We start from the raw sequence: 16519 nt of genomic DNA, 5'->3' as shown, positions 1-16519 counted from the left end.
TTGTAGTCTTGCAAATTTTTCACCACAATAAATTAATCTAAATTCCTCTCAACGTTTGAGTTGCCAAGCCCAGGTCGTTACGATAGGAAAAATGTTGGCTTAGCACAAATCTCTTGGGAATGCCACTATTTGCTTTCCGCCTTTCAAAAAAAATTCTTCATCATGACCTACCATTTCTGTAACTTAGCAAGCATTTGTACCCATGCTATAAATGCTCCCTTGTTTCCAAAGGTCTTTTGGAAGTCCACATCCAGGGCTTTCTGGAGCGCTAGTATGGGTGTTATGGGCTGAAGGGACTGGTTTCCAGAGGGCTAGTATGGACATTGTGGGCTGAATGGATTCTTGGGCTGGCAGCTCAGTCACTCATGCCTGGTGGGCTGGCAGCTCAGTCACTCAGGGCTGGTGGGCTGGCAGTTCAGTCACTCACGGCTGGTGGGCTGGCAGTTCACTCACGGCTATTCCTTGAAATTCCATTTCAAGCTGAGTGCAGGCCACCAAATTCAAATGCAATTTCATACAATTTCAAGCAGAGTGCAGGCCACCAAATTCAAATGCAATTTCATACCATTCCAACCAGAGTGCAGGCCACAAATTCAAATGCAATTTCATACAATTTCAAGCAGAGTGCAGGTCACCAAATTCAAAAGCAATTTCATACCATTTGGGCTTTAGTACAGGTACTCCAAAGTGCGGACTCGCCAATAGCTTGCAGAACTGTAACATAACGCACCAACTTCTATACTCAATTCCTTGACTGACGAAGGCCAATGTGCATTCACCACCTCATCTGTATGTGGTGTCACTTTCAGGGCAGACTCTAGAGAAGATGGACACATTGATACCTAAACAACTAACGTTGTAGACATGCAAGAGTCACTATGCAACCATGGACACTTGGTGTTTTCTTCTCAAGATGTCTCTTCAACAATGAAGAGGCCAATAAGCATCCGGAGCAGCATAATAGAAACTGCTGCATGGGACTGAATTACTTACTGCATGACTCTTACTCTTTTTTTTGAATGTTTTTGTCTACTAAGTGTAGGACAGGTAGTGTTGGAGGGTACGGGAGCAGCTTGAGGCAAAACCTGCTTACTTAAAGTCCATAACTCTTAAATGTATGTATAAACTTTAACAATAAACTATTCACAAGTCTTGAAAGAATGCAAATAGATTGCCAAGTTACTCCCACATGTTTAGCAATAATATCTCTTGTGTGGCTTGTTTTGGCAACAAGTGCAGCTGGTTTCTGTTGAATCAGCTGTAGAAAGTAGGAACGATCAGTGTTAATGAATACGAACAATAGTCCATTTGAAGTTATTCGTTGTGGGTTTAACATTTACTTTAGACTTAAAAATATGTTTATATTTCTCCAATTTTTTTCTCTTGGCAAAGCAGTGCAGCAAAAGTTTATGAAAATGGTTGAGCCTATTTGCTTTTTTTCTATAAATAAATGATTATTCTGCATTGTTGAGTATGAACAGAATAGGCTGATGTATATCTTCTTTATCAATTCTGTATTTATGATTCATTGATTGCTATTTTTGTTTTAATTTATTTGCAACTTTCCATTTAAGTCTCAACTCTATGTGGTATCACACTACCAGTTTCTTCTCTTGAACTACTCATTACTGTTCATTGATAGTGTAGTGACGAATCAGAACAAGCGACAAAACCACTCATACTGGGAAGTAGGAAAAATTCCTAACCACAAATGTGGAGTAAGTTAATTTTATAGGTAAGCTGTCTTAGTCCAAGTATGGGGCCAAAAACAGCCCAGAAGTAGACTGAGACAATGGCTAAAAGAAAGTGTTGAAGTCAGTAGTTCAAGAATGTACTTTATGGCACTTTGCCTGTAATTACGCTTTGCGGCCTCTAAACATTCTCCTAAAGTTTGTTATCCAAAAGTGCACACAATATTTTGAAAGTTAGGATGGCCACTCTTATCGTACGTGTGTCTGTATAAATTTAAACCCACTGTCCATGACAATACCATCTAATTGTTGGGTATTTATACCAAAATCTGGCGACTCTTGCACATTGACTCAGTGGGCTGTTTTTAAGCATTATGCACTTAACTAGGGAATGTACTTATTGTGGCAATAATCTTAATGATCTGTATGCAAAAAAGACTTTCGCTGTACCTTGGTACAAGTAATATTAAGGAACCATTGATATTTGAAATGAGTGTGCAGTCCGGATTATTATTGTTACTATTACAAGGCAGCAAGCAAAAAATCAATTAATAGAACTCCCTAACAGGTAAAGAAGTGTAACAGGCTCTAGTGTGATATACAGTGTTTGGGACAAAGACCCATCATTTATTTATTTGCCTCTGTTCTCCACAATTTGAGATTTGTAATAGAAAAGATCTCGTGGTTAAAATGCACATTGACAGATTTTAATAAAGGCCATTTTAATACATTTTGGTTTCACCATGTGGAAATTACAGCAGTGTTTATACATAGTCCCCCTCATTTCAGGGCACCATAATGTTTGGGATACAGAAATGTCATGTAAATGAAAGTAGACATGTTTAGTATTTTATTGCATATCCTTTTCATGCAATGACTGCTTGAAGTCTGCAATTCATGGGCATCACCAGTTGTTGGGTGTCTTCTCTGGTGATGCTCTGCCAGGCCTGTATTGCAGCCATCTTTAGCTCATGCTTGTTTTGGGGGCTAGTCTCCTTCAGCTTTCTCTTCAGCATACAAAAGGCATGCTCAATTGTGTTCTGATCGGGTGATTGACTTGGCCACTGAAGAATTGACAATTTTTTAGCTTTGGAAAAACTCCTTTGTTGCTTTAGTAGTATGTTCGGGATCATTGTCTTGCTGTAGAATGAACTGCTGGCCAATGGGTTTTGAGGCATTTGTTTGAACTTGAGCAGATAGGATGTGTCTATACACTTCAGAATTTATTATGATACTACCATCAGCAGTTGTATCATCAATGAAGATTAGTGAGCCAGTACCTTCAGCAGCCAAATATGCCCAGGCCATAACACCCCCACCACTGTGTTTCACAGATGAGGTGGTTTGCTTTGGATCTTGCGCAGTTCCTTCTCTCCTCCATACTTTACTCTTGCCATCACTCTGGTATGTTAATCTTCGTCTCATGTGTCCACAAGACCTTTTTTCCAGAACTGTGGTTGCTCTTTTAATGGCGGATGTGCAGGAGTGGGCGCCGTCTGTGTATGGCAGCCTGCCTGCAGTCCGTCTCTTCACCTTTTTTTATTTTAAGTCCTGTCCAAAATGTTAGTGGAGGTCTTTTATGTGGTGGGTGGGGGTGGGGAAAGGTGAAACTTTAATTCTTAGTCACCTACCTGGTCGGAGAGGCAGCATCCCTCCGAGCTGCTTCTTCGCCCCGTCCTCGCGGCCTACCATCGAGAATGGAGCGGCGTTTCCTGTCGGGACCGGCCGGGACTACAACTTCGGCGGCGGCACCGCGCAAGGGCACCATCATGGAGCGGAGCCACGGAGCAGGCGATGCCTTACCGGAACGCCGTGCGGTAAGCTCCGGAGCGCTGTGGCCGCCGACTCCCAACATCGTGGAGCTGTGGCTGCGGGCGTCCGGCCGCGGGCGGTGCTAGATTTGGAGCGCCCCGGAGCCTGGGATTGAGTTCGCCGGGGTCGGAGCTCCAACCGGCGCGGCCTGAGATCTACGAGTGCCCTGGTCTCAGGTCTCTGGGGAGGAGGCAGCCGCTCCAGACTTTACAAGCCGCTTGAGGAATTGTTTCACCCGCCGCCAGAGTTCCATCTTCACGGCAAGAGGGCCCTGAAAATCATCGGGCTGGCTGCAAGGCCACAAATGGGCCCCGACCTCGGGTGTTTCAGAGGAAGAGGACTTAACTTTCTGGTGCCTTTCCCCACAGTGGACATTTTTGATTATGCTGTGGGGGGATGTTTGTGTTGAACTCTATAATGTTGTGTCCATTTTCTTTCTTTATTTATTTTTAACCTTTTTCTATGGTTTTTATGGAAACTTATTATTTAATTTATGTAAAGCACTTTGGTGTCAATGCGAGTTGACTTAAAACATACTATATAAATAAAACTTACTTACTTTAAGTACTTCTTGGCAAACTGTAACCTGGCCTTCCTATTTTTGCGGCTAACCAGTGGTTTGCATCCTGCAGTGTAGCCTCGGTATTTCTGTTCATGAAGACCTCTGCGGACAGTGGTCATTGACAAATCCACACCTGACTCCTGAAGAGTGTTTTTGATCTGTCGGACAGGTGTTTGGGGATTTTTCTTATAGAGAGAATTTTTCTGGCTGACAAAAGAAGTCGGGGACAGAATAAAAATAAAAGAGAAGTATAACATAGCAAAGATGAGTGGGAAGCCAGAGAATTGGGAAACTTTTAAAGAGCAACAGAAGATAACTAAAAAGGCAATACGGGGAGAAAAAATGATGTGCGAAGGTAAGCTAGCCAAAAATATAACGGAGGATAATAAAAGCTTCTTCAGGTATGCGAAGAGGAAAAAATTAGTTACGACCAAAGTTGTATCCTTGAAGACTTAAACAGGTGAATTTCTTATGGGGAACAAGGAAATGGCAAATGAGTTGAACAGGTACTTTGGATCTGTCTTCACTAAGGAAGACACAAACAATCGCCCTGGTGTACTCATGGCCAGAGGATCTAGGGTGACGGAGGAACTGAAGGAAATTCACATTAGGCAGGAAATGGTGTTGGGTAGACGGATGGGACTTCGTATCATCTGCAAACTTGGCCATCAAGCCTTCAAATCCCTTATCCAAAATATTGATATACAATATGAACAGGAGCCACCCCAACACCGATCTCTGTCACTTTTTAGAACACTATGACTTCCAAAAATCCAATCAGGTTTTCAAAGCAGGGCACAATTTCTTCACTGTTAATCCAGGGCTCTCAAACTTTTTTTCTCTGTTTCCAGCTGGGCAACCTAGACTAATCTCTGACCCTTCCAACACAGAGTTGATGCTCTGCGGTGGGTCCAGAGAAGAGTAACATTGTAATAGAACTCATGGCATTTATATAGGTATTAGACATTTCAGATACAGAGGGTATGACAAGATAGTAACCAATCATCTGAGTCCTTCTGGTGATTTATAACATCAGCCACATGATCCCCCATTCCCTGGCCTCACCTTACAACCTTTGTTTGCCTGTGCTTTATAACTTTGCTTAGAATTATTTCATTTCAACACAGCAAAACCCCAGCAGGCTCAATTATCAAAGACCACTCCTCAGAATATAAGATGCATATGTATTACAATGATCACACAAGTCATACACACTTTCCATACCAAGAAGAAAGATATTTCTATAAATCTAAACAAAGTCTAATGTTTACAGTCCTACTAAGGCACAATACATTTCATAGATTGTTTCACTACAATTTTACCGTTTAAAATACTATTACCTATGTATTAAAACATTAATTATATGAGTTTGCCGAATTACAGTTTCGAAGTTCAAAACCCACACACACCTCCCAACCAAGCATACATGGGTCGTAAATCTGTCAACTTAATTAATAAGTGCTTGGTGCAAGGATACAACTTAATTTTAATTTACGGCCTCTTTCCTGCTATCTGGAAGCTGGATTTCCAATCTCACTACAAGGTCTTTTACAAATATTACAGAACAAAGCGTAAATTCACAACTCAGACCATTACATCAGAATTACATCTGCTTCTTCGACTTTCTATAAACATAGGGAGGTCACATATCCATCAATCTAATTCTTTTCCTCTACAAGCAACTACTCCCTTTCACACACATCCTATCCCTTATCCCAATCTCATTATAATTTAACTTAGCCAAAGCTAAATTACAGATTCTGTTATCTCTCAGCCTGGGATTGTCTCGAACTCAGCATCACAAAATCATATCAAATACAATTTCCTCCAGTGATATAATTGCCTCAAAGCAATAAACTAAGCTATGCAGGTTCAGATTAGCGTTTCTATGTTTTGATTCATCTGTTCGCTGTATGTGTCTCTTTGCACTTTATTTCTCTAGGACCCATGTGTTTCTGAAAACCTTAAGTTTTTCTTTTGCAAATTACCTAGCATATAAAAGTCACTATCTGAGCGGTTCTATTATATAATATTTCCTCATATTTGGATCTTGGGGCTAATGGAATCAAGGGATATGAGGAAAAAGCAGTAAAAGGGTACTGATTTTGGATGATCAACCATGATCATATTGAATGGTGGTGCTGGCTTGAAGGGCCGAATGCCCTACTCCTGCACCTATTTTCTATATTTCCAGTTGAGGAACACTCGGATTGTCTTCTTTGGTGTGCACTCCTCTACGCACTTACTGATGAAGTCTTGCTTCAGTGGACTCATTCGGGTTGGCTGCAGAATCCGTCAATATGCATCAATCCACTGATGCAAAACAGTTGCGTAGGATGCCATCCGTGTCCGCCGACCAGTATTGAACAGCTTTCTGTACTGGATCTTCCTGCTTCAGTTTTTGTTTATTGGCAGGGAGTAAAAGCACAGCTAGGCGATCAGATTTCCCGGAATGTGGCCGAGGAATGGAGCCGAAGGCATTTGCCTACTTTCTCAGTGATTACCAATATAAAGTACTCATTTACCATCTCCCCAACTTTTCTGGCTCAACCCAAGTTCTTTACCTAAAGCCCTCTTTCCTCCACCAGCCTCTGAGCTCCACCAAATGTAGAATCTCTTTTATTTTGCTAATGTGTAATCCTAAGATTGCAACCCTAGAGGACCACGTTTTTAAATGTTGTATCTAACTCCTTAAATTCTCTTTGGAGGATAGAAATATAGAAAATAGGTGCAGGAGGAAACTATTTGGCCCTTTCAGCCTTCGAGCTTGCACTGCCATTCATTGTGACCATGGCTGATCATCTACAATCAGTAACACGTGCCTGCCTTGATGTTGAGCTGCCTGCCCCATATCCCTTGATTCCGCTAGCCCCTAGAGCTCTATCTCCCCAGTCGTTGGTACCAATGTGAACCATGACATTTGGCTGCTGCTTATTGCGTATGGCGTGCACAGTCTGAAGTTGGAAGACAAGTTGTTCTGTTTGATCTTCTGTTTGATTTGGATGCTCACCTTTCCTTTCAAAACGTTCTGTGCCTGCCCTGAGGTCATTGTTGAGTCCCTTACAGTCACATTGATGCTGTGGCCAAGAAATCACACCAATACCTCTAATTCCTCAGTAGATGAAGGAAATTTAACATATCTCAAATGATCCATAGCAATTTCTGTAGATGCACCATAGAAAACATCCTATTGGGATACATCATTGCTTAGTTTGGCAACTGCTCTACCCAAGGCTGCAAGAAATTGCAGATAGTTGTGAATGTAGTTCAGTACATCACATAAACTGCCTATTTCGCAACCCCACTCTCAATTAACTATCAACACTTCATGCTGCCTCGGGAAAGCAGCCAATGTGATCAAGGAGTACATACACTCTGGTCATTCCCTCTTCTCCCCCCTCCTGTTGGATAAAAGATAGAAAAGCTTGAAAAAAAGTTCTCTGTAGTTGTAACAATATATTCTGCACTCTGTTTCATTTATTTTTGCACTACTTGTTGTATTTGTGTATGGTTTTGATTGTAATCATGTGTCAATGGTTTTACCTGGATAGCACGCTAAACAGTCATTTACTGTATCCCGATACACATGACAATAATAAACCTTCCATCTTACCATCTGTAAAGTACAAATGGAATACTTTCGACTTAGGTCAGGGGTCGACAACCTTGTTCTGCATAGGGGCCGGGACGCATGTCTGTGAGCGGATGGCGGGCCACATCTATCACATGTACACATGGATCCCGCCCCCATCCCGCCAGGCATCAAATCACGTGTTCACAGAAAGTAGGCAAAAATGCTGGAGAAACTCAGCTGGTGAAGCAGCCTCATGCAATCCTTGCATGTCTCACCCGCTGAGTTTCTCCTGCAATTTTTCCAGCATCTCCAGTTCTTTCTTAAACATGTTCACAGAAGGTGCGTGGCCGTGCCAGCGGCTTTGCGCAGGATGCGGTACAGCCAGAGCTCGACCGCACTCGGCCAAGCTCGGGGGGGGGGGGCTGGATGATTGCGGGGGGAAAAAAATCCACCTGCGGGCCGGATGATTTCGGGTTACGGGCCGCATTCGGCCCGGGGGCCTACGGTTGCCGACCCCTGACTTAGATGAACGTACCTCCAGTAGCACTTGGGAAACAAAGCATTATTCAGAACACAATATCCCATCCCACCCAAATAGTCATTTGGCTGCAATGTGCACCATTCACAAAATGGACTACAGTTACTTACCTTGTCTACTCTGACAGCACCTCTCAAACCAACAACTTGTACCATTAAGATGGATAAGTGCTTTGAAGAGCATGGGTTTTCCATCAAGTTGCATGCAATATTTACTTAAAAGTAGATTGTTATTCCTTAATTGTCAGAATCGTTGAACTCCCTTTCCAACAATATTTTGGGAGATCAGTCAAGACTGTGATGGTTCAAGGTGGTGGATCACCAGCACCTTTTTAAAGAGAGCTATACATGCTTAACCATGCCAGCAATGCTTACATCATGGAAAATTAGAAATAATACCTCTTTCATCCTCTTCCCCTCGTCATAATATTTGTGTCATTCACATTTTTTTTTAAACTCGAGGATGTCTTCATGGTGAAGTTTTTTATATTTAGAACTTCAAATCCAGATTGCTAATGGGCAGTAATGGAACATAATGTCAAGAAACCGGTCTTCAATCGGCTTAATCTGATTGAAATGAAGGAATGCAAAGCTCGTGCACAAAATAGTCAAGTCAAGAGAGTTTATTGTCACATGTCCCAGATAGGACAATGAAATTCGTGCATTTGCTGCAACACAACAGGATATTGTTGTCATAAATACAGATCAGATCCGTGTGTCCATATACCAAAAAAAATATATATACACACACATCAGTAAACAGATAAAGTGCAATAGTTTGTATTAGTTCATAGCTTGTTTGAAGTTGTGTTTAGTAATCTGAAGCTGTTCCTGAATCTGGATGTTGCAGATTTCAGGCTCCTGTACCTTCTACCTGATGGCAACGGAGAGATGAGTGTGTAGCCAGGATGGTGTGGGTCCTTGATGATGCTGGCAGCCTTTTTGAGGCAGCGACTGCGATAGATCCCCTCGATGGTAGGGAGATCAGAACCGATGATGGACTGGGCAGTGGTTACGACTTTTTGCAGCCTTTTCTGCTCCTGGACGCTTAGGTTGCCGTACCAAGCCATGATGCAACCGGTCAGCATGCTCTCTACTGTGCACCTGTAGAAGTTCGAGAGAGTCCTCCTTGACATACGGACTCTCCATAATCTTCACAGGAAGTAGAGGCGCTGATGTGCTTTCTTTATGATTGCATCAGGAGGAGGAGCCATCTTGAGGAACGGCTGCTAGCCAGCAGCCGTCCGTTTTAATTCGCTTTTTTTTAATAGTTTTTAGTGAGTCCTGTTTTTCGTTCGTTGGGGATATGGACTTTTGATTGTGGGGGGTAGGTGTCAACTCTACTTCTAGGTCCCTACCTGGTCGGTGAGGCAGCTTTTTCTCCGGGCTGCCCGTCGACCCGTCCTCGTGGCCTACCAGCGGGCTTGGAATGTCGTTTCCTGGCGGGGACCGCCCAGCACCTCGGCCTCGGTGGTGGCACAGTGCTGGAGCGCTTTCGTGGAGCGGAGCGGGCAATGCCTTGCCTGGGTCGCCGCGCTGGATCGATGCGCTGGAACTCCGGTGAGCTGAGACCGCCGTGTTCAACACCTCCGGGCTGCGGGTCTGCGGAGCGCGGAGCGGGCGATGCCGACTTCATCATCGGGAGCCTGGGAGCTCCAAACCGGGGCGAGCTTGTGGGCTTCGGAAGCCGCGGTCTCCAACTAGAAAGCGGCCGTTCCAGGTGGCCCAGCCGCTGAGAGGACTCTCCCGACGCCGGGGCAAGATCAGTGAGAATGGCCAGGAACATCGGGCCTCCGTAGAGGCAATTGCGGTGGCCTCAATAGGCCTGACTTTGGGGTGAACTTGGGGTGGGGACTGGACATTGTGCCTTTTTTTAATATATTTTTTTGTCTGTAATGTAATCCTGTTAGTCTTTGTCCAAGACGGCTGCCGTGGAGGGAGAGTGGACGTTGGCGCGCTTTGGCTGTCGCTATTCTCTCTTCACATTGTGTTTTTGATTTTCTGTTTTTGGACTGAATTCTGTTTTTAGTTTGTGTCTCTGTGATGTCTTTATTATTTATTTTACTCTGATTATATGTTTATATTCCTGTTAATCTATGTAAGGTGTCCTTGAGATGTGTGAAAGGCACCCAACAAATAAAATTTATTATTATTATTATTATTATTATTATTATTATAATCGGTGTTCTGGGACCAGGAGAGAGTTTCAGAAATATGAACGCCCAGGAATTTGATGTTCTTGACCCTTTCCACCATCGACTCATTGATATAAACGGGACTGTGGGACCCCATCCTACCCCTTCCGGAGTCCACAATCAGTTCCTTGGTTTTGCTGGTGTTGAGAGCCAGGTTATTGTGCTGGCACCATTTGGTCAACTGGTCGATTCTGACTTGTCCCCATCAGTGATACGTTCCACGACAGTGTTGTCGTCGGCAAACTTGATGATGGAGTTCGCACTATGTCTGGCTACGCAGTCATGAGTTTAGAGAGAGTACAGCAAGGGGCTGAGCACGCAGCCTTGAGGTGCTCCAGTGCTAATTGTAATCGAGGATGACACATTTCTACCAATACTAACAGACTGGTCTATGAATGAGGAAGTCGAGGATCCAATTGCAGAGGGATGCGCAGAGACCCAGGTCTGAGAGCTTGGTAACCAGCTTGGAAGGGATGATAGTATTAAATGCTGAGCTGTAGTCAATGAATAACAGCCTGACATATGAGTTTTTGTTGTCCAAGTGGTCCAGAGCAGAGTGGAGAGCCAGTGAGATCGCATCCACCGTTGATCTGTTGTGGCAGTAAGCGAACTGCAGTGGGTCCAGATTTTTATCGAGGTATGAGTTGATTTGCACAATGATCAGCCTCTCAAAGCACTTCATCACCACTGGTCGATAGTCATTGAGGCACGTCATCTTGCTCTTCTTGGGCACCAGTATTATTGATGCCCTTTTAAAGCAGGTGGGAACCTCAGACCTCAGAAGTGGGAGGTTGAAAATGTCCGTAAAAACTCCAGCCAGTTGGTCCGCACAGGTTTTCAAAACACGCCCGGGTATACCATCAGGTCCAGGCGCTTTCCGAGGCTTCACCCCTCTAAAGGATCTTCTGACGTCGGCCTCTGTGACCGTAATGACATCACGGCGAATGGGGGCTCGGGAAGGCACCTCAGTATTCTCCCTATCAAAGCGTGCGTAAAACGTATTGAGCTCGTCAGGGAGTGATGCTTCGCTGACATTTGAGCTGCCTCCTGATTTCGCCGTGATAGGTATTTCTTTTCTAATATGTTTAGATTTGGGTGTAATTTGTTTTTAATCGTTTTTGATTTTTACTTTCCTAGGATTTGGAGTTCCATGGCGTGATGAGATTTTATTTTCAAGACAAAGTAGCAGGCAACTTTGCAACAAAATGCATCAGAGTGTCCAGCACCGCCACAACGCAAGATGTCATAGAGACACTTGCAGAGAAATTCCGACCAGACATGCGGATGTTGTCCTCGCCTAGATATTCACTTTATGAAGTGCACGTCAGTGGTGGTAAGCTTCTCAAGATCATTATCTTTTTTTCTAGTCGTGCAAACTTTTGAAATTGTATTTTCAGACGTCAGTTATTTCGTAATTGTGGATTTATTACTGATTTGTGCGGATATTTACTACTGTTTGCACTTTGTCCAAAGAAATTAGCTTTTGAAGATGCAGTTACATTGTAAAATATGATCGCTGGTGCTCTTTTTCATCGCCATTCAACCCTTCCATTGTGCATCTGAAACTGATGTTGAGCAGATTTCTGAGTTTCTGGCCCTGGATTTGTCTCTGACAGTGAGCTCAAGATGCCAGATACCAGTTTGAACTAATTTTGTAACCCTGGCATTCAGCTGTTTGATTCACAATTTGTTTAGAGACTGCCATGAGATCTGGAGCCACATGGTCCTGGCAAAACACGATCTTACTACAAATTATTAGGTTATTGGTGTGTAAGTGCTACTTCATTGGACTGCCCACAACAGCTTCTATCACTTTGATGATTGAAAGTTGACTGGTTTAAATGGAATACGATAGAAAAGAGTATTTTAAAAATAATAATTAGGTCGGCCTCTGAATTATTTGATGCACAACATGTCTGCTTACCCTCCAGTTGTTAGCATGTAGACATCTCAACTACTGTGTAGGAAAGAACTGCAGATGCCGGTTTAAATCGAAGGTAGGCACAAAATGTTGGAGTAACTCAGCGGGGACAGGCAGCATCTCTGGAGAGAAGGAATGGGTGACATTTTTGGTCGAGACCATTCTTCAGACTCGGTCTTCATGAACAGCCGAAATTCATTAGACAAATAAATTAATGCTGTTATGCTCCACCCATTCCTTCTCACCATTGTCTCCGCATCTCCCCAGGCCCGCAACCTTGGCGTGATCTTTGATTTCACCCTCTCCCTTGAGCCTCACATCCGCCATGTCATTAAAACCCCCTTCTTTCACCTCCGCAACATCGCCAAAATCAGACCCTCTCTCACCCCCCCCCCGCTGCTGAAAGACTCATCCATGCCTTCATCGCCTCCCGACTGGACTACTGCAACTCACTTCTCTCCTTGGCATCAGCTCCAGCTACATCAACTGACTACAAATGGTCCAGAACGCAGCCGCCCGACTCATCACCCACACCAAATCCTGGCACCACATCACTCCAGTCCTCAAACAACTTCACTGGCTTCCCATCTCCCACCGGATCACCTACAAAATCCTGGTCCTCACCTACAAAGCCCTCCACCATCTGGCCCCCCCATATCTCACTGACCTCCTCTCCCCATACCAACCCTCACAGTCCCTCAGATCCACATCAGCCGGTCTCCTCTCCATCCACAAATCCAACCTCCGCAGTTTTGGGGACAGAGCCTTCTCCAGGGCAGCTCCCAGGCTCTGGAACTCCCTCCCACAACTGATCCGCAATTCCGTGTCCCTCACCATCTTCCAGTCCCGCCTCAAGACCCATCTCTTCACCTCTGCCTATCCTTAGCCCCACGTCCCCCTCCCTTTTCATCTGTGCTTGAATTGTTGCTCATTTTTTGGTTTGCTTTTGTTTTTGTTTGTTTTTGTTTTTTGCCTTGCCTTGTAAAGCGACTTTGAGTCCCTGAAAAGCGCTATATGAATTCAATTTATTATTATTATTATTATTATTATTATTAGTTTTATTAATGAAAGAAAATGGGATATTTAGTTGAAATTTTATTATGGATATTAGATAATTTAGGGAAGGTAACATTTTATTCAGGGAGTATTTTACACAATGATATTATTTTAGATTGTAAACTCAAGTATTTCCTAAATCAGCTGATTATATGGATTGGGGAAAGTAAATTTTGAACATGTGTTCTCTTTTTCTTAGAACGTGGGTTTATTTGTAGCTTAATAAATTGGAGTGTAATATTTCGACCATGCCCATGTTCTTGAGCTTCGGATAAACAAAATAGTTATTTTATTGGTCCATGGATTTTGGAGATTTCTTAGTTAATGGTGTTGCTACCAAAGTTAGTTGGCTTCTTAATTGGTTTCGCCTTGGATTGAATACATTTCCAATATAGTGGTTTTTACTGCAAAGCAGACATTGGACAATGCATTTTCTAGTGGCTATCTAATTATTGCAGTAAATTTCAGAAATATTTCAGAAATATTTTTAACAAATAGTCATTTAACATTATTTGGTACCTGAAATATCTGTTGCTAATAAATTGGAAGTGTGTCACCTTTTCTTGGCAATTTATTATTGAATGGCTGTATGGCGACCACACATTTCAGTGTACCAATTGGTACATGTGACAAATACATGTATCTTGTAAAGTGATGTAAACCTCGTTTTCACAGAAGTTATATGAGGAGTAACCTGTTTCCATTTTAAAGAGATTTCATGGTGAAATGAAATACAAACAGAATGCTGCTAGTACTTGCTTTGTTGAGGAGCATCTGTAGAAGAAACTGTTATTTTTGAGAGTTGTTAACTTCATTTATGACTAAAAGCTCATTGATCTTCGGCACTTCACTCTGCTCTCTCCCACCTCGACAACAGAGACACTTACGTAAGAATGCTGTTCATCGATTACAGCTCAGTATTCAACACCATTATACCATCTAAACTGATCACCAAACTCGGTAACCTGGGCATCGACCCCTCCCTCTGCAACTGGATACTGGACTTTCTAACCAACAGACCCCAGTCTGTTAGGTTAGACAAGCACACCTCTTCAACCCTCACCCTGAACACCGGCGTTCCACAGGGCTGTGTGCTGAGCCCTCTCCTCTACTCCCTCTTCACCTACGACTGCACACCTGTACATGGTACTAACACCATCATCAAGTATGCAGATGATACAACGGTGATTGGCCTCATCAGCAACAACGATGAGTCGGCCTATAGGGAGGAGGTCCAGCGCCTAGCAGCATGGTGCGCTGACAACAACCTGGCCCTTAACTCCAAGAAGACCAAGGAGCTCATTGTAGACTTCAGGAAGTCTAGGGGCGGCACGCACATCCCCATCCACATCAACGGGACGGAGGTGGAACGTGTTTCCAGCTTCAGGTTCCTGAGGGTCAACATCTCCGATGACCTCTCTTGGACCCCCAATACCTCAACTCTGATCAAGAAGGCTCACCAGCGTCTCTTCTTCCTGAGGAGACTGAAGAAGGTCCATCTGTTTCCTCAGATCCTGGTGAACTTCTACCGCAGCACCATCGAGAGCATCCTTACCAACTGTATCACAGTATGGCATGGCAACTGCTCTGTCTCCGACCGGAAAGCACTGCAGAGGGTGGTGAAAATTGCCCAACGCATCACCGGTTCCTCGCTCCCCTCCATTGAGTCTGTCCAAAGCAAGCGTTGTCTGCGGAAGGCGCTCAGCATCGCCAAGGACTGCTCCCACCCCAACCATGGACTGTTTACCCTCCTACCATCCGGGAGGCGCTACAGGTCTCTCCGTTGCCGGACCAGCAGGTCCAGGAACAGCTTCTTCCCTGCGGCTGTCACTCTACTCAACAATGTACCTCAGTGTCTGCCAATCATCCCCCTGATTTTTCCACTGATGCTGCCTGACCTGAGTATTTCTAGTATTCTATGTATTAAAAGTTTCCAGCATCTGCTTTACAATCAATATACTAGTTCTGCATGATTATAAATGTTGAAACTAGTTTATGAATAATTGCTTCATTTTTATGGAATCTGTCGTAGAATTTAATGGTGGGGTATGAATTTTATTTTGTAGAGGAGCGTAAACTTGACAAGGAAGAGAAGCCTCTGGTTGTACAATTAAACTGGAACAAGGACGATAGAGAAGGAAGATTTGTTTTGAAGAATGAAAATGCCTTCCTTCCACCAAAGGTAAGAACTTCCAGACAAATGCAGCTATTTCAGTGTTTCGCAGGTTGATATAGCTGTTGAATTTGTAACTCCGTTAAAGACTATCATAAGTACTACATAATATAATGAGTGACAGGTGTGAAATCTCACCGATTCGGTCATAGATTTATGTTCTCATTGGAGTCATGTGATTGATCTCTGTGCTTTCTCTTGAGTGAGAAATGCTGTCAAGGTGAAAGTTGGTGTTTGTCAAAAGCTACGTTATTACCAGCAGCCAATGTCAAGCCTGAATGGAAATGTTTATTTTAGTGATGTATGGAAGTTTTATTTCTGTGCAGTTGGTCTGCAGTATGTGCCACCGTATTCCCTTTTCATGACACTTCATCAACATTTAGATAATGTTTTCCCCAGGATAAGGCAAACAAGATTGGTCAGAAATTCTAAATAACAGTTGGGAGTAGAATATAATTTTTCTTTGTGTATATCTTATAATGTTAAGGAATAAACCATTTTAAGAAATATGAACCGCTCTAACTTTAAGACAAAACTCTTCCATTTTAATCGAGAGTGGATAACTGCACATTTTTTTTTGCCAGTTTTTTTGTATAGTGAATTTAAGGCCATTATTTCTGTCACATTCTCTTTGAATGTATGTACACATTTCCACTCCTCGTACAGTGTTGTCCTGGAGAACCCCTGCCAGATTCCTATGTCCTTTACTGTTGGTTAAATATCCCAGGCCATTTACTAGCAATGTTACAATACTTACCTTCAGCCGCGCTGCAGCTCTGCCACTGGCCATGTGCGCGACTTTTGCGCCTTTGAGGGGGGGATTAAAATCCCGTTTTGTACTGCCTGTCGGAGGCGGACTTCCTTGGGCTGCTAGCTGATGAAGAAAAATCGATCGGACTTCCGTTCCCCGTTTATTTTTATAAAAAATTTGCTGGACAGTTTAATATTTGGATTAAAATAAAAAGCGACTTCGAATGCCCTCAACGCCTACAATGTGA

The 16519-nt window shown here is 43.3% G+C and overlaps 1 protein-coding gene across 6 annotated transcripts in view; it reads left to right on the top strand.

Annotated features, from left to right (window-relative positions):
- afdna (afadin, adherens junction formation factor a) overlaps positions 1-16519 on the top strand; it is a 149863-nt gene that overhangs the window by 21391 nt on the left and 111953 nt on the right. For all 6 annotated transcript variants that reach the window (XM_055639442.1, XM_055639445.1, XM_055639443.1 and 3 more), the window contains exons 2-3: positions 11509-11704; positions 15415-15530. In XM_055639442.1, coding sequence (XP_055495417.1) covers positions 11509-11704; positions 15415-15530 — 312 coding nt within the window. The remainder of the gene's footprint in view (positions 1-11508; positions 11705-15414; positions 15531-16519) is intronic.

Source organism: Leucoraja erinacea, chromosome 8, assembly GCF_028641065.1.
Source record: "Leucoraja erinacea ecotype New England chromosome 8, Leri_hhj_1, whole genome shotgun sequence".
Lineage (NCBI taxonomy): Eukaryota > Metazoa > Chordata > Chondrichthyes > Rajiformes > Rajidae > Leucoraja > Leucoraja erinaceus.
Note: the sequence above shows the minus strand (reverse complement) of the source record. Positions and strands in the feature narration are given on the sequence as shown.